Source organism: Mytilus californianus, unplaced genomic scaffold (assembly GCF_021869535.1).
Source record: "Mytilus californianus isolate M0D057914Y unplaced genomic scaffold, xbMytCali1.0.p SCAF_14, whole genome shotgun sequence".
NCBI lineage: Eukaryota > Metazoa > Mollusca > Bivalvia > Mytilida > Mytilidae > Mytilus > Mytilus californianus.
Window position 1 is genome coordinate 33,408,971 of NW_026262626.1, and position 20,440 is coordinate 33,429,410.

Genomic DNA, 20,440 nt, shown 5'->3' on the forward strand with positions numbered 1-20,440 from the left:
AAAACTTTTGTTTTCTTGTTTGAATTGTTTCACATTTTGTAATGCTCTTGTAAACAGCTTACTATATGGTATGGGTTTCGCTCACTGTTAAAGAATCTATGATAACCTACAGTTGGTTATGTACAAATCATTTGGTCTATGGTGGAAAGTGGTCTCATTGTTAATCAGACCACTTCTCCTTTCTTTTATATCACAAAATAATGTATGTACATTACAGGTACATGTACCATAAACTATGTCATATGTAAAATAAAGAAAATCAAAAGAATGTGTCTATGTATTGGTACACTAAAGATGCATGTACAAAATTGTACACAATGTACAAGATATTAAAGACGGGCTGTAATATTCTAAAGAATCCCCCCCAAAAAAACAATTAGACTCAAAAATGCAGCACCAGAAGGTCATATTGACCCTTAATACTCAAAAAGCCCCAAAAAATAACATTGTAAGAATAGATACATGCATGTACATGTAACAATGTCTCTACAGCAGGTGTGGTAAAAAAAACCAATAATGATCCCTTTTTATTAATTCCAATTTTGTATATATACATTGGTACATGTATATATGTAACAATAACGTAAAGAAAACTCACATCATTTTTTTCACTGTCGTCACTTCCTTGAGTAGACGTTGCACTACTATGGCCATTTTTTTCATCTTTCCCATGCTGAAATGGTCTCAAACTGTTGTGAATAGCTTCCATGGCTTGCTTGTTGTAGGCTTTCCGGCTTTTTCCTGGTGCAGATATAGGTTTAATAATGTTTGGTGACATTTCTCCTTCAGGTTTATTTGTTTTAAGATGATGACTTAAGGCATTTTTAATGTCATTGAGCATTTGCCGACCCTGATTATCAATGACAAGTGGTCGACGTCCACCACGTTCTGCATCATCATTATCATGTCCACTGGTAGAATTACGTATCATATCTCATCTCTTGTTCACAATATAATTAGCTTTCAATAGCTTATCAAATTTGATTTTTGCAGGACTTGAGTTTTGCAGCATGTTACTTTGTTATGTTTGTCCAATTTTCCATATTTATAAATCCAATGTATTTCTTTCATTTCTCATTATTTTGCTTTGAATAAAGGTTTTCACATAATTTGCACTTGGTTACTAAGTATTATCCAACAAAACCATGGACATGGTGAAAGATACATGTACACATATACTCCAAATATTATATTTTCAACTTTTAAAGAACCTGTAAGTAAAGTTCAAATGAAAAATATTGAAAAATAACTTAACAAGAGGCTCCCATGAGCCTGAATTGCTTACAACCTGTTAAAAAGGAAATGACAGGCAAATACTTTAAAATTCTTGTAGACTTGCTGATCATTTCTGCTGTTAATAGTTTCTACCTATTCATTATATTTTTGAAATATTGTCGATTCATTATAACTCATTGGGTACCAATTTTCGTGAATCTAGTGAGTAAAGTTAAACCATGAATATAAATGTTCAATAATCCATGAAATCAAATACATGTATCCAAGAATATACAATTTTTCCTCCATCCAGGAAAATTGGTACTCATGAAAATAAATTAATCCACAGTAAACATTGTAAAAGGCAAATTTCGAAATTATCAAAAAAAATCTTCATTTAAGGGCATAACTCCTATAAGGAGTCTTATCACTATTTTGTGTATTTTTCCTTTGATCTTTTTTTGTGATAATTTTTCATACCACGCTTCTCGCTCGAGATAGAAAATTATCGTCAAAAACTAAGGGGTGCACATGACGTTGTCAATGTAAATATCAACGATGTCAAAGGCAAAATAGCAATAAACAGATTATCAATTGTCTTTCAAACTCAAGGATGTTTCTCGGCCACATCTCATCTTAGGGCTGTTGCCTTTCGATAAGATTGTAGCTGAGAAACACCCTCTCATTTGAAAAACCATCGATAATCTATAAATCAAATGGTTTGGACATATTGACATTTTTGTAGATCTTGTGTTGCTGATCATTTTTGCTATTTACAGTTTCTACCTACATGTATCTATTATAGATTTCAAGATAATAGGCAAAAACTTTTTAAAAGGATCGTCTGAATTCGTAGTTTCAAGGCAATGACTCCTACAAAGAGTCATCCAATGGGTTACCACATTATGCATTTTTATAGATCTTGAATTACTGTTGTAAGATCATTTTTGTTGTTCACAGTTTCAACCCACCTATTGTAGTTGTGGAAATCGGAAGGAGGTTGTTCTTACCATTTTGAGTATTTCTGCCGATTTTCTCTAACTATCGAGGATTTCCAAATATTAGACAATAAATGCATCCCTTATGTTGTATTTTAAGCATGGCAGCAATGTTGATTTATTGGCAGGAACAAAAAACACAAACAGGATCATTCAGTTAAAGTTTTGTAGGAATTGGTCAAGTGGTTTAAGGAGAAGATTTTTGTAAAAGTTTACGACAAAAGATGGACAACAAAGACAATGAACACCAAAATGAGGTACATGCAGTAAGCCAGGTGAGCTAAAAGTCATGCATATTCTGCCTGAAATTCAGTTGCTCCAATGCAAGAAATTAAAATACAATGTAAAGAAAAATGTAGTAAATTGAAAGATGTACAATGTACTTTATATTTATATTGTACCAAGAAAGCAGTTATCATGGTAATAGTATGATTATACATGAATATGATGTAACAAAGACATCAAATACCTAAATCTTAATTGAAACAAGCATTCTGAGAGTATTGCATGGCAATACATAGTCCCCTACCGGGTAAAAATTCATTATACTGGAACAAAATGCTAACTGTTCTATAACTTGTCATGGTGTAAACAAAAAGTATATATCATGTCAATATCTTCAAGCATGACTAAAAACAGTGTGGAAAACTGATTATATGAGTGAATTGTTCAAGTCCAAGGACCATAACTCTGCACAAAATCATTAAACCGAAACAAAAATTTGAACTTGATCTGTAACTTGTCATGATAAAACTATATACCAATTATCAATCAATATCTTATAAGCATGATGAAAAAAAAACATTAAATATGATTAATAGTTCTCTAAAATTAGATATGATGTAATACAGTGTATATCTATTTTCAAATTATAATCAAATATAATTAATAGTTCCAAATATTTTTTCTTTCATTTGTCACAAACTAATATAGATTTGTAACTTATCTATAAAATGTCAACAACTTTTATCTACACAATGTAATGTATTGAAATATATACATTAATATATATTATCTAATTAAAGGATTTCTCTTCATAATTTTTTTATATATATATATAGCATTCAGAAAATTAGTTTATATTAAATAACAAACAAACCTGCCAAAAAATTCTTCAAATAATTTAACAAATAAAATTGAGAATGGAAATGGGGAATGTGTCAAAGAGACAACAACCCGACCATAGAGCAGACAACAGCTGAAGGCCACCAATGGGTCTTCAATGCAGCGAGAAACCACCGCACCCGGAGGCGTCCTTCAGCTGGCCCCTAAACAAATATGTATACTAGTTCAGTGATAATGGACGTCATACTAAACTCCAAATTATACACAAGAAACTAAAATTAATAAAATGCTTCGCTGGGGCGCAGCTTGATACGACCGCAGAGGTCGAACCCTGAACAGTTGGGGCAAGTATGGACACAACATTCAAGCTTGATACAGCTCTGAATTTGGATTGTTATTAAATATTTGAAACAACATAGGTTTCTGACACAGAAAGAATGTGGTCTAAGAACTTGAATTTTTTTAATTTACCTATTATGGTCCAATGTCTAAAATCAAAATACATGGTTAGATTCAGCATATCAAAGAACCCCATATATTCAATTTTTGTTAAAATCAAACAAAGTTTAATTTTGGACCCCAACTTGGACAAACTTGAAAACTGGGCCCATAATCAAAAATCCAAACACATGTTTAGATTCAGCATATCAAAGAACCCCAAGAATTCAATTTTTCTAAAATCAAACTAAGTTTAATTTTGGACCCTTTGGACCTTAATGTAGACCAATTTAAAAAACGGGACTTAAAATTAAAAATCTAAATACACGGTTAGATTTGGAATATCAAAGAACCCCAATAATTCAATTTTTGATGAAATCAAACAAAGTTTAATTTTGGACCCTTTTGACCTCAATATGAACCAATTTGATAGCGGGGCCCAAAAATCAAAAATCTAAATACATGGTTAGATTCAGCATATCAAAGAACCCCATATATTCAATTTTTGTTGAAATAAAAAAAAGTTTAATTTTGGACCCCAACTTGGACCAACTTGAAAACTGGGCCCATAATCAATAATCTAAACACATGTTTAGATTCAGCATATCAAAGAAACCCAAGAATTCAATTTTTGTTAAAATCAAACTAAGTTTAATTTTGGACCCTTTGGACCTCAATGAAGACCAATTTAAAAAACGGGACCCAAATTAAACATCTAAAAACACGGTTAGATTTGGAATATCAAAGAACCCCAATAATTCAATTTTTGATGAAATCAAACAAAGTTTAATTTTGGACCCTTTTGACCTCAATATGAACCAATTTGATAGCGGGGCCTACAAATAAAAAATCTAAATACATGGTTAGATTCAGCATATCAAAGAACCTCATATATTCAATTTTTGTTGAAATCAAACAAAGTTTAATTTTGGACCCCAATTTGGACCAACTTGAAAACTGGACCAAAAATCAAAAATCTAAACACATGTTTAGATTCAGCATATCAAAGAACCCCAAGAATTCAATTTTTGCTAAAATCAAACAAAGTTTAATTTTGGACCCTTTGGACCTTAATGTAGACTATTTTGAAAACTGGACCCAAAATTAAAAATCTAAATACACTGTTAGATTCGGCATAACAAATAAATAAATATGATCAAAGATTTAACAAATCTAATGCGCCATACTGTGCAATTAAAGATTACTTCTTGAAATTTTTCAATATTTGAAATTTGAAAAAAAAATAATATTTGAAGAATAATTCTTTTTAATTTCTGAAATCTGAAATGAGAAAAAATTGACCCCCCACAATTTCTTTTTATCCCCCCCCCCTTTTTTTCCCCAAAAAAATTCTTTCCCTCAAGATATGGTGATAATCTCAATTCAAATTTCCAATGGAGTTGGCAACCATAATTACCCATTTAAATTTACCATAGTGCTAACTTAATCTATTTTATAATAGAATTAAAAATATAGTGTCAAATCTTTCATATGGATTTTTTTGTAAAAAAAAATGATGCTACATTTGCAGATATTTTTTCTGGTCTTCTGTTATAAATATGCATTTCTTTAAACATAATTCAAAAGCAGTGTAAGGGAAGTAACCAAAACGTTGTATTTGGATTACCTCCCTTACACTGTTTTAAATTATCTTTATTGTTTAGTAACCATTACTTTATACATAATTTAAAAGCAGTGTAAGGGAGATAATTTCAATGATGTATTTGATTTATCTCCCTTACACTGCTTTAAATTATGTTTTGTACTAAAGTATTTGTCCATTAACCAGGACAACCTTGTTTTTCCCCCTTTTTTGCCCCTAATTCCTAAACGGATTGAGCCATAACCCCCCAAAGCAAATCCTAACCATCCCTTTGTGGTATGGAAACTTGTAGTATAATTTCAGAGAGATCCATACAACGTTCCACAGTTATTGTCTGGAAACTAGAAAATGCTTATTTTTGGCCCCTTTTTGGCCCCTAATTCCTTAACTGTTGGTACCATAACCCCAAAATCAATCCCAACCTTCCTTTTGTGGTATTTAACCTTATGGTAAAATTTCAAAAAGATCCATTCACTTAAACTAAAGTTAGAGTGCGAAAACCAATGTGTCTTCGGACGACGACGCCGGACAACGACAAGGACGACGACGCCGGACGACGACGACGCCAACGTCATACCAATATACAACCACAAAATTTTTTTGCGGCCGTATAAAAATGATACAAGACTTACAATGGCCAGAGGCTCCTGACTTGGGACAGGCGCAAAAATGCGGCGGGGTTAAACATGTTTTTTGAGATCTCAACCCTCCCCCTATACCTCTAGCCAAAGTAGAAAAAACAAACGCACAACAGTACGCACAGTAAAACTCAGTTTAAGAGAAGTCCAAGTCGGATGTCAGAATAGGAAACAAAAGAAAATAAACAAAATGACAATTATACATAAATAACAACAGACTACTAGCAGTTACTGACATGCCAGCTCCAGACCTCAATTAAACTGATTGAAAGATTATGTCTTCATCATATGAATATCAGGCACAATCCCTCCTGTTTGGGGTTTAGTATTATACCATCAAAAAATTTATGAGAAGAACATAACCCGTGTCATGCCAACAACTGGTTTTAGAATAAATATGTTTAATTCCGATGCAAAGAATGTCTTTTAAAAAATGAGTTATCTCCCTTTGTACAGAGATATGGTTTAACATAGTACTCTAACATTAGAAATGGTCCAGAGTTATGGTCCATAACTCTGGACTAAATCATCAGACCGAAACAAAATTCGAACTTGATCTATAACTTGTCATGATAAACTATATACCAAATATCAAATCAATATCTTCAAGAACAAAGTGTGGAAAGCTGATTTGCCGGACTGACGGATGGACAAACCTAAAGTCCCCTTCAACTTCGTCGGTTGGGGACTAATAATTTAATTTTGTGTAATTTTTATTCTAAAATTCAGAGTGCACATCATGGATTAAAATTTTGAAGGAAGTGAAGCTGTGCATATTTCTTTGACTTTAATAATATACATGTAGCAAAATACTTTTGGTTTATTTACAGTACTCTAACATTACCTGCGATATTGATATATACATAACTCATATACATTGTATGACATTTAAATCATTGTTCGGCTTTTCAAATAGAAAATATTGACAAAAACAATTTAATGATTGCTCCTAACAGAAGACCGAATTTTATACTTGTTACTCCAAAATTCAAACTGTCAGACAAGGTGCAAATAATGCAGTACAACAAGTATGACATAAAAGATGAAAAATTTGAAATTGGACATTTACCTATATATTTTGGATATGGTCCAATATCCAAAATCTAAGTACATTGTTAGAATCAGCATATCAAAGAACCCCAAGAATTCAATTTTTGATGAAATCAAACAAAAGTTTAATTTAGGACCCTTTGGACATCAATGTGGACCAATTTGATAAAGGAGTCCAAAATCCAAAATCACTAAATACATGGTTAGATTCAGCATATGAAAGAACCCTATATATATTTAATTTATGTTGAAATGAAACACAGTTTAATTTTATCCATATACTTATTAATTTTCTGTGTAAAGGGAAATAACTGAAACTGAATAAATGATATACAAATAGTACTCTAAAATTAGATATGATTTAACCACTAAAAAATAGTTCTCTAAAATTAGATATGATGTAATACCTATTTTCAAATTATAATCAATAAAATTAGATATGATTTAACCACTAAAACATTGTTAGAATCAGCATATCAAAGAATCCCAAGAATTCAATTTTTGATGAAATTAAACAAAATTTTAATTTAGGACCCTTTGGACCTCAATGTGGTATTATCTAATTAATAATGAAAATAAATACAGGTTTAGATTCAGTATTTCAAAGAACCCTATATATATTCAATTTATGTTGAAATCAAACACATTTTCATTTTAGACCCCGATTAAGACCGACTTGAAAACTGGGCCCAAAATCAGAAATCTAAATTTAAATTTATTAATAGACAATATAAGCTTAGTTTTTAAAGGAGTTCACTTCATCAAAAAAATATATATATATAACATTCAGAAAATTAGTTAATCAAGATTAACAAACAAACCTACCACAAAATTCTTCAAATAATTTACCAAAGTAAGGAAATTTACAATTAATACAATGTCTTTTAAAAATCTATTCAACTTATCTGTAAGTGTAATCAAACTTTATATATATAATTAACCATTTCTGTTCAAAGGGAAATAACTCAATCACATAATAAGTGCCACTTTTGACTATTGGAAAGGGATATAACTTCACAATGAGAAGATAAAATCCTGAAAATTGAACTTGACCTTCATTTAGTCACAAGAAACAACATATCTAAATTTGAAAAAATTTCGTCAAAGCGTTTTCATGTTAATGAACGGATCAATAAACGATTTTTCCTTCAAAAATCCGGTTAAAAATGAAAATAGTGGTTTTGTTTCAGTTTCCTTCATGGTTTTTTTATTGATTAAATAAAGGGTTGTCCTAATTTCTTTTCAAATCATTTTAATAATTTACTGATACCCCAAATGAGAACGTAACACTAGTTACGTTTCTGCTTTTATACTTATTCTTATGTACATTGTATTATCTATCAAATACAGGATTTTGCACACTCACAACACAATTTATTTTGTGATTTGCTTTTGGCTGTGCCTTATTATGACCCCTGCTATATTTATTAACTTCGTTATCATTCATTTGTTGGTCTGGGGTGTTCATCTTGAACAATTGCTACGGTTGTTACAAATACTTTTTGGTAGAGTACTTGACAACTCAGCCGAGAACAACTTGGGGCATTATATAGGATGATAACGATCCAAGAAGTCTAATTTACGGTCCGAGTAGTCCTGGGAGATATCCATTAATTTTCTTAAACAGAAAACCTTTTTGAAAATTATGTTTGTACATAGAAGTGGCAACCAAAACCTGTTTTAAATCACTAGTTTGCCAATTTTGATGATACATGTTTATTTCATTATTAACAGGACCAGTAACAGACAAGTATTATGACTATAGATTTCTTTTTTCAAAACAAAGTTTTCCAAATTGAGGATGTAATGCCACCTACATGCACGTCTCCCCATAACGTATTTTTGTTATTTTACCTTTAACATCATTTGAACTCTTGGTGGATAGTTGTCTCATTGGCAATGATACCACATCTCTTTATTCTTATATTGTATTTATGAATGATGGCATATAAACGAGAAGAAGTTGAACTGGACACTTTGTCAGAATGGGTCCAAACAATCAGGTCTCTAATAAAGCGTCAAATTCATAAGTTAAATAAATGGGGAATGTGTCCATGGGACACAGATGATGCCCCCACGTGCATATAACTTTATAAAGGGACATAACTCAAGAACAGTAAAAGTGGCTACCAAAATTTGTACTTGATCTGAGTTTTGTGGTAATAAGCATCGTGTATAAGTTTCATAACATTTAGTTGAGGCAAACTTAAGTTAGAGAACAGAAACAAAAACATTTGTAAAGGGACATAACTCTAGAACGGTAACAGTAACGCCACCAAAATTCAAATTTGATCTGTGTTTTGTGGTAAAAAGCATTCTGTATAAGATTCATAACATTTGGATGAGACAAACTATAGTTAGAGAGCGTAAACGAAAAATTCAGCATTTCCATTTGTAAAGGGGCATAACTCTAGAAAGGTAAAAGTGATGCCACCTAAATTCAAACTTGATCTGTGTTTTGTGGTAATAAGCATTGTGTATACATTTCATAACATTTGATTGAGGCAAACTAAAGTTGAGAACGGAAACCAATTTTGGGACAGATGTTCAGACGGACACGGGTAAAACTAAATGCCCACTCCACTACCGCAGGGGCATAAAAACTGTGAATGATCGACAAAAGTCCGTTTTCAGAGACAAAGAAGCTGTGAAATGTGTATCATCTCTTCACACTTCACGATAAATATGTTGTTGTTCCAGTGGACAAAGCTTCAAATAATATTGTCTTGTATATCATGTATATAAGTCATACTACTATGAGTGTCTTGTAAAAGAGTTACATGTAGGAATAAATGAGCACTCAGGTAATCCCACATACAAAAACATATCATTTGACAAGGATGAGATTTTGGCGAATCATAAGTCCTTCATGGCTTCAATGAACATTACATTGAACAGCAAATCTGAGGACTTACCTAGTTTGTATTGGATACCTAAGCTTCACAAAATTCCGTACAAACAACGTTACATTGCTGGCTCATCTGCATGTTCTACAAAGGAATTGTCCATTAGATTGACAAAAATTCTGTCCGCAGTGAAAGAGGGTCTTCAGAAATACTGTGAAACTGTTTACTTGTGTAGTGGTATTAACCATATGTGGATTCTAAAAAACTCTTAAGAACTTCTGGATAATTTTAAATCTCGATTTTTCTCTGAAATAAATTCTATCAAAAGTTTAGATTTTTCAACCCTGTATACCACCATTCACCATGTGAAATTGAAAATTCGTCTAACAGAAAAAATCCACAATGCTTTTCAATACAAAAATGGTAGCATACGCTATAAATTCATTACTTTGGGATACCATACAGCATATTTTGTTAGTAGTGAACAAAAAGGTAAAAATGCTACACAGAGGAACAAGTGACCAGTATGCTGGAGTTTCTTATTGACAACATATTTGTTGAACTTGGAGGTAGACTTTTTGAACAAATTGTCGGCATGCCTATGGGAACAAACTGTGCGCCGCCTCTCCTTGCCAACCTCTTCTTATTTTCATATGAGTCAGAGTTCCTTCAGACACTTGTCAAATACAAGAAGATAAAAAAAGCCAGATCATTTAATTTCACATTCAGATATATTGATGATGTTATTTCCATTAACAATCCAAACTGTTCTGATTGAGTTCCATTTATATATCCTCCAGAACTAGAAATTAAAGAAACAACAGACACGGCTTCCTCCCCCTCATTTTTAGACTTATACCTTGAATTTGACATAAGCAGTCATCTCAGTACCGAATCTATAACAAACGAGACGATTTTAATTTTGAAATTATCAATGTCCCCCACCTTAGTAGCAAAAACCAACATCACTTGCATATGGGATATACATTTCCCAACTCAATCGGTATTCAAGAGCTTGCAGCTGCTACTCAGACTTTAAAAAAACATCACCAGTGTCTGAGCAGAAAGTTGATGAACCAGGGTTATGTCAAAGAACGTCTCGTCCTTTTTCTAAAAAAAAGTCTGTCGGAAAATACCAAGACCTTGTTGATAAATATTCCGTATCAACTTCACAAATAATACATGATGGTCTTGAAGTATAGATTCTAGGTACTGACGTTGTTTATCATCTTAATTACGTGTTATAGTGTTCTTTTATTTGTCTTTGTAAATTATTAACCTTTACTGTTTAGTCCATTTTTGGTAATATCCTTTTGGCATGGCTCACTACTTATAAATCATGCCATTGTGTTATTGTGCTATGGTCATTTTTTGTATTCTTGTCTTTCATTTTTGCTTATGTGCTTTGTCTATATGCCATTTTATTTTTCTTTGTTGACATATTTGTTGTTTTTTTATAGTGATTAAGATTATAACACAATGTTGACTGCTGTACCTCTATTTTTGACATTTGAAACTAATATGTTTGTTTTGTTCACACATTGTTGCCAATATAATGGAATTTGATGTGACTGTCATACAATTGAGAGGTTTTATATATAGCTAGCTATAAAACCAGGTTTAATCCACCATTTCTACATAAAGAAATGCCTGTACAGAGTCTGGGATATGACAGTTATTTTCCATTCGTTTGAGGTGTTTGAGCTTTTAATTTTGCCATTTGATAAGGGACTTTCTGTTTTGAATTTCCTTCAGGTTTGATATTTTTGTTATTTTACTTTTTTTTATATTATATAATAAAGCTTGCATTTAGCAAAGAAGTTGTAGTGAGCCACTCCTTGATATATGCACTTGTAATGTCTTATTTATCGAAAAGACTAAAAAAAATTAATATGAGGTACTTTTTTTCTACTATACAATTGGTAATGGTATACTAAAAACTCAATAGAAAATAATTGCATAAAATACCAGCTGATGTAAACTGGTAACTTAACCAGTTGGGTGATAAACCTAATTTTTGGAAACACTGTATGTTAAATTTATAAAAATACAAATAGAAAAACTGTAATGGTTGTGATTGTAACTGCATGGTAATTGTACGGTACTAATTAATAATGATGTATACAATAAAAATGTAAATATTTGAAGAATATTTAGCAGTCGATCTGAGCAGAGACATATGATTGTATTATATGTCTCTGATCTGAGTAACTTTCTCAAAACACAATCAATCGTTATGTTGTAGTGTAAACAAATGTTCCTCATAAATTTTTATTCTTGATATTTTATTATTTGATTAAAAAATCAGGTGAGCGACAATGTATTTTAACCTGTTGGTTTTTAACACCTTTTTGGTATCCGCCATGTTGTTCGAATGCAGAGTCCTATATCAGATTTTGTAACTTCTAGTAAATACAGTTCGTTACTTTTTTTAAGTGTATAATTTCATATTTATTTTACTTGTTTCTGGTGACACGAGCAGCAAAACAAATAACACTCACCCTAGAATCTCTGTCGAAATCTGGCACTGAATACGGCCACTATCCAAATGGACGAGTCCAAGAAACACAAATTCCGTAGCAGGTTGTTTGACCTACATCTTTATTCTTAAAATTACACATGGACGTGTAAATTTATTTTTCAGTGGAACATATGATTTTTTGAACTGTAAGAAATATTAGTAATCAATTTTCAATACTTGGAGCAAGGAATCTCCAATTAATGAAAATCATGCCGCTCTACCTTCTGTTACTTCATTTATGGACTTTTCCATCAAGCTATTTGATTGACAGAGGTACGCCCTTTTTACAGCATTGTTGACATTCCATTGTTTTCACGTGACTTTCGTACAAAATTTAACCACGTGTGTTGTATTTGTGTGTTTATGTATGCTACAGTGAATTTGTATAATCAGGGATTATGTAGAATTCCTGATTTTTTTCAGGGAATTTGCATAATCACTAAAATCAATAGGGGTTATACATAATCCATGAAAATGACCAGTAATTTTACATAATCACTGAAAATTTAAAGAATTATTTTACAAATTCCCTGGAATGCTTTCATGCAGTGATTATCAAAAATATAAAGATTCTGAAAATTTCCCTGTTTGGTAAGAATAAATCAAATACAGACAAATAAATCATATGTAAACCCTATTTAAAGTTCAAGTGAACAGTTTTCATTCCTTGTCCATTTATCAAATGTTATTAAAGTCAGTTAACAGTTTTTCTGGTGTTATTCTATTTAGTATATGTAAGAGAATGATAATCCCTTTCTTCATGATTAAGTACGAGCGTTAGCGAGTAGTTATCATGAAGTAAGGGATTATCATTCTCTTACAAACTTAGAATATTGTGAAGTGGTCAAGGTTCTCAAATGATCTCTTAATTGGTTGTATTTAAGAATTAGTTTCATTGTCAGTGCAATGTTTTTAATTAATGCACGACTTCCTTTTTAGGCATTTCATTAATGGATAAGTTTTAGTGATGGAAGGACTTTCTTATCATTTGGGAAATATTTTTAAAAATATGCTTTATAGATATTAGGTGACACAACAGAACAAAGAAAATGTAGGAATGGTATATGTTTCCTGATTGTGAGTATGAATGTATATCATGTAATGTTTTAGTGAGGAATTATCCTTTTTTTTAATTTACAGTTTAAATCAAATGATACATTTGAGTTACAACTAAATTTTATTTAACAGCCAATATATTGGTCTGGCTTTTTACATCAAATACTATTTCATTATGTCAGGGAAATTTTCAAATAAAATGCCTTTAAAAGTTTTTAATATGTTCAAAACTTAAATTGAATTCCTGTTTTTTTTTAGTTTTTTTATTTTATCGGAATATTGGAAATAACTATTCTTCCAAACAGCTGATTAGTGATCAAAGTTTTTGAAAGCTAAATATTAAGTTTTTTTTTTTTTTTATTTCAAAGCTTTTTTTCTTTTTTTGCAAATGCTTTGATATTGTTTAATTATTTAGTAATTTGAAGAATATTTTCATAATAACATTCACGGTACCAATTTTACTGCACAGTAAACTTCAACTTATTTTGAATTTTTCTTTGTTTCACAATTCAACTTTTAGTAAGTTTCAATCACTGTGTGATAAATCCTTTCAATCTGATAAATGTGCTTCGGGGCAGTTGTAACTCATTTATAGAAACTCTTTGTTTTGAACTGTAAATAGACCCAAATAATAGGATAATCCCTTACTAAGAACATAATTTGCATTCATTCTTCACAACTAAGAGGCATCAGATCCTACAATTTCATTGGTCGAGAGCACTTTGCTATATTATAAACTGTGTTAAACCACACTAGTCTAACTCATAAACGAATAAGTATTTTTAATTGAAATTGATAATACCAAGGATTTGTATAGTCTCACCATTCAAATCCTTGATCATACCAACATAAATGCACAGATCATGTTATTTGCTGTAAACAAAGGGGACGAAAGACTAAGTTAAAGAACAAGGAATTCGAACTAGGCAAAGAAATGCAACTAAACGTACAGAAACACAAACATAACACTTGCTTGACTGATTGAACACAATTTTGGAGGAGGCTGTGATACCGATTCGCGGCATGTTGATCGTGGAAAAGCAGACCGTGCCCAAAAACATAATGGCCATCGTTCATAACTTGAAAGGGCTGAAAAGCCGGATAATGCCTGGCTACGAAACATGAAGTTATGCTCAGATAATACACAAGGAATCAATTTGAGGTGTCTGATTGACATTTTAAGCACCTTCAGGTGTTTCTAATGAACACTTTATTTCGCTTCAAAGTGCAGTAAAATTAGATTCAATATGTGAAGACTAAGGGGTTTTTTTTATGCAGAAAAAAAGGAAAAACAGAGCAAATGGTCAATAGTAATGGGTCTGGATGGGGTTTACAGAACAGAGAATAATGGTTAGTCAGTGCAAAATAAAGGGCTAAGAAATAAAAATAGACCAAAAAATAAGAATTGGGAATAATAGTGTGCTAAAATATACAGAATAGAGAATAATGGGCAAAATAAATTAAGTATAGAAAAAAATGATCTAAAAAAGTAAAGAATAAAGAAATGAGGACCCCCCCCCCCCAAACCCTGACCCCATAGAAGTTGTCATCCAAATTTACAATGTAGTTTGTAAAAATAAATGATTTGTAATAGAATATTGTGTTTAAGATTTTAATATTTATGTTTCTAAAAATGTTCGAATATTATTTTATAGAATAAATTATTTTACTTTTATTCATTGTCTCTTCATTCCAGTTATTATGTATAATCCCTGATATTTTCTAGTGATTGTGCATAATTCCTTAAAATTTAAGTAATTATACATAAACAATAGAGTTACCAGTGATTATACATAAGGGATTATACATACTTCCATATTCTACAAATTCACTGTAACATATATACACACAACAGACAGGGAGACTGGAGGTAAAAAAAAATATTCAAATGCCCCAAAAGGCGTAAGCCAGGACCCACCGTGCGAGACCCTTATGGGTAGTCAAGGTCGTTAAAAAAAACATTGGTAGTAGTAGAGACTGGAGGCACTTACTATGTAATGAGTGGTAGGGATGAGCCGCTGGATTAGGTCACTATTTTTAGCTTCATGATAGGCTATGTGATAAAGTCGAAATATAGGCCTATGAAAAGTTTGCTGATTAAAGGGGCATTAACTACGAGATATAAAAAAAATTAAGATATGTTTTTTTATTTGTTCAACCATTAATGAAAATGAAATGATAATTCGCCTTTAGCAGCCAGTTTGGTTAAATTTTGTCAAAATAAGCTAAGAAAAATCGCTGATGTATTATTCACTTGCAAGTGAATAATTCGACCTCATTGAATCTGTATTCATGTGACCTTTAATTAAACCCCGTAGCTGGAGATGGATTACGCATATACTAAGCGTGTTAGCTATTAAAAGGAAAAGAATGTCAACATTGAAAGTGAAGCAAGGATGAACCATTTCGTTCATTGAATCGATCCACAAAAATTCATTCTTATACAGGTAAAAACGATGATTTACATAGTGTTTAACCTACAATATGAAATCAAGCAGACCTAGAAAAATCCATTTGCACGTGTTCACTATCTATTTATATCTATATTTATGTTTATATCGGGTTATATGACCGTCGGCAGTCTTCAGAGGTCAACCTCGATGGTTTATTAGATGGCGTCTGGATTAAGATTCAAACGAAATGATGATACATATTATCGAGTCAATGCATCGTTTATTGTTTATTTTTAGAATTTTAAATAATTTGCATATACGTTTTATTATGTTATAAATCAAATTTGAGAATTTGAGTCAAATCCGTAAACATGAATTTGACAGCTAAAGCCCCTTCAACTCATGATAAAGTTAGTTAAAATATCTGAAACTGATTTAGATGGGTTTTTTTTCAAAGAATCAGTAAAAGTCATATGAAACGAGTTTCTTAAAAGAAATTACTGAACCGATGCATGCAATCCCTAAAAAGTCGACAAAAGTTTCGGCATTCAAGGAAAACTTTCGGGTTTTATTGCTAAAGTTTACCTATCGTGACCTTATTTTTTTGGTATTTTCTATTCGTTTCCATTTGTTAATTAAACTTTTGTTACATGATTTGTAACCTCAACTTTATACTTAAATCAGTTTGTTCAAACAAATCTCACTTTTTCTTTTCATAACTTGTCCTTTTGTAAAAATATAATGAAGTTGTTGATTTGTTTCTTTTTTATACGATTGTGTTACAGACAGAGGGAAGCAGGAATACTAATGCCAATTCAGTATAGCTGATGTCCAGAACGCAATTATAAAATAATGTTTTCGCAATCGCATGTCCGTTGAATACGGATATTAATTTTAAGAAAAATAATTTGTTACTAAGTTGTGCTATTTTTTGCTCATAAATACAAACGTTTTTGTATCGTCTAATTTGTAAAGATATCGCCATATTTTTTTCGTCAAAAACGCTCTAGGCCTCTGTCAACTAGATCCTCTATATTCGCTTATGAATACAGATTGCCTAAACTCTTGAAAACAAACTGACGGAATTCCAGAAACTTGCACTGATCATAGTCTTCTTTAGGTGGGACATGCAGTTGTGCACCTCCTACTACAACTTTTAGTCTGAATTTGTGTGTGTGTGTTGGGATGGTGGGGGTCACATACCACAAAAATCGCTTCATATCAATAGAATTATTTCAAGGACTCAAACCCATATTCATTTATGAACTGTTTTGATATGAAATATGATTTCTGCATTTAACACACCTAAAAGCATGCCTTTTAAATTTCCTGGCAATTTACAGGTTAAACTTGCATTTTTCAATAAGATTAAATATGGTTTCTTTATATAAACAAGTTGCTTTCTTTAAATTAAAGGGGCCTCGGTGGCCGAGTGGTCTAAGTAGTTACTACTGTAATCACTAGCCAGTCAACACTGACAGGGGCGGATCCAGCCATTTTTAAAAGTGGGGTTCCCAACCCAGGATAAGGGGGGGGGTCCAACTATATGTCCCTATTCAAATGCATTGATCGTCAAAAAAAGGGGGTAGAGACTGGAGGCACTTACTATGTAATGAGTGGTAGGGATGAGCCGCTGGATTAGGTCACTATTTTTAGCTTCATGATAGGCTATGTGATAAAGTCGAAATATAGGCCTATGAAAAGTTTGCTGATTAAAGGGGCATTAACTACGAGATATAAAAAAAATTAAGATATGTTTTTTTATTTGTTCAACCATTAATGAAAATGAAATGATAATTCGCCTTTAGCAGCCAGTTTGGTTAAATTTTGTCAAAATAAGCTAAGAAAAATCGCTGATGAATTATTCACTTGCAAGTGAATAATTCGACCTCATTGAATCTGTATTCACGTGACCTTTAATTAAACCCCGTAGCTGGAGATGGATTACGCATATACTAAGCGTGTTAGCTATTAAAAGGAAAAGAATGTCAACATTGAAAGTGAAGCAAGGATGAACCATTTCGTTCATTGAATCGATCCACAAAAATTCATTCTTATACAGGTAAAAACGATGATTTACATAGTGTTTAACCTACAATATGAAATCAAGCAGACCTAGAAAAATCCATTTGCACGTGTTCACTATCTATTTATATCTATATTTATGTTTATATCGGGTTATATGACCGTCGGCAGTCTTCAGAGGTCAACCTCGATGGTTTATTAGATGGCGTCTGGATTAAGATACATACGAAATGATGATACATATTATCGAGTCAATGCATCGTTTATTGTTTATTTTTAGAATTTTAAATAATTTGCATATACGTTTTATTATGTTATAAATCAAATTTGAGAATTTGAGTCAAATCCGTAAACATGAATTTGACAGCTAAAGCCCCTTCAACTCATGATAAAGTTAGTTAAAATATCTGAAACTGATTTAGATGGGTTTTTTTTCAAAGAATCAGTAAAAGTCATATGAAACGAGTTTCTTAAAAGAAATTACTGAACCGATGCATGCAATCCCTAAAAAGTCGACAAAAGTTTCGGCATTCAAGGAAAACATTCGGGTTTTATTGCTAAAGTTTACCTATCGTGACCTTATTTTTTTGGTATTTTCTCATACCCAACTATATCAGTCCTATTCAGGACCGATAACTCTGTCGATAAATATTGTCGGGTATACAATGTTGTTGAAATCAGAGCAATTGTATTATATGTCTCTGTTGAAATGTATACAATAACAATTTTTTTTACACAAGTTTAACTTTATATCGATTTATTGAATGCCTGGATTTTGCTTAAAATATTGAATTAAAAAAATAAATAATAAAATCATATTCAATGAAATCTCGTTTAATTTTTTACGAAATAATACAAAATCCATTTAAATTAAAATTTGAATCAAAATATTTCTTTAAAATAATTATAGAAACATAAATATTAATTTGATTATCTTTTAAAGCAAAAATTATTTTTTTAAAGATTTTTTTTTATAATATTCATATTTTCTTAAAGTTTATTATGATACATACTTCTTCTGGTTTGACACGGGGAAGAGAAGATATTTATTTGTACAGTTATGAAAACTTTTGTATATCACAAAATTTAAACTCTGGTAATACATGTATACACAGGATGTTTAATGTCACCTGGTTGCTTTTGGTTTGCACGTCTACCTGACAATATATTGTAATGTAACATTACATCCAAAGTCAGAGTTCACCTGTTCGTCAAGTGATTGGATTTTGAAGGTATGGAATATTTATCTATAATAATTGTTGGGATTTTTTTCTCTCTTGGGACGTAAATATTATTTTGTTCTAAAAGGAATGTATAAATATATTTCTAAAGAAAGATAAATTATACAGAAAACAGGAAAAAAACCTTTTAAAAAAAGAAGAGAAAAATTTTATTATAAATTTTATTGTTAACTATTTTCTGGTAACAGTATATCCTGGATATCTGTCAAAATAAAATGTTCCCGTGTCACACTTAAAGTAATATTTTTTTAATCAATAAATTTTGAAATCAATCATATCGAAATATCACCAAAGAAAATAACAGAAACATCAGAGATTCTACATGAAAATTAAATTAAATCAAGGAAAGTCTTACTATAAAAATCCTCGATTTGATGCAACATTTCCATATACATCATCCGCCATTTTGAAAAATCCCGAAATATTCACTTTTTTAAATCGAATTTTGACCGAAATTGCCCAAAAATTAAACTGTTTTAAATAGTATTTTTCGCCAGATATATGTTTGAATATACTTAATCGATTTGCAAAGTTTTATTTTTATTAACGGAATTTCTTTATTTGTTATACAAGTAGACATGGGTATCGGTACATTTAGCATTGAGTCAACGGAGAAATAACGAGAAAAAGTACATGTTTTTACGATTCTCCAGTGACAGAATTTAATCAAAAATTAAACTGTTAGGACCAACATTGTTTGATAGAAATATGTTTGAATATCAAGGATTGATTTGCAAAAGTTAGAAAACGGGTCAGGTTCATGAGAAAACTAAACTTTATTGAAGCACCTATGCATTTTATATGGGGCAATATAATACAAAATGGCGGCTAGTATACGTCACAAAAGTCACGTGATGTCTGACTTAGTTGGATATGATTCGTTTCCATTTGTTAATTAAACTTTTGTTACATGATTTGTAACCTCAACTTTATACTTAAATCAGTTTGTTCAAACAAATCTCACTTTTTCTTTTCATAACTTGTCCTTTTGTAAAAATATAATGAAGTTGTTGATTTGTTTCTTTTTTATACGATTGTGTTACAGACAGAGGGAAGCAGGAATACTAATGCCAATTCAGTATAGCTGATGTCCAGAACGCAATTATAAAATAATGTTTTCGCAATCGCATGTCCGTTGAATACGGATATTAATTTTAAGAAAAATAATTTGTTACTAAGTTGTGCTATTTTTTGCTCATAAATACAAACGTTTTTGTATCGTCTAATTTGTAAAGATATCGTCATATTTTTTTCGTCAAAAACGCTCTAGGCCTCTGTCAACTAGATCCTCTATATTCGCTTATGAATACAGATTGCCTAAACTCTTGAAAACAAACTGACGGAATTCCAG

General features: G+C 31.3%; 1 protein-coding gene across 1 annotated transcript in view; it reads right to left on the reverse strand.

Moving 5' to 3' along the window:
• The window catches only part of LOC127724646 (serine/threonine-protein kinase LATS1-like), a 135,289-nt gene extending 122,798 nt beyond the window's left edge, over window positions 1-12,491 (reverse strand). The window contains exons 1-2 of the mRNA XM_052231671.1: window positions 12,355-12,491; window positions 599-1,211 (exon numbers count right to left, since the gene is read on the reverse strand). Of these exons, the coding sequence (XP_052087631.1) occupies window positions 599-931 (333 nt within the window). The 5' untranslated portion in view covers window positions 932-1,211; window positions 12,355-12,491. The remainder of the gene's footprint in view (window positions 1-598; window positions 1,212-12,354) is intronic.
• Window positions 12,492-20,440: the final 7,949 nt, after the last annotated feature.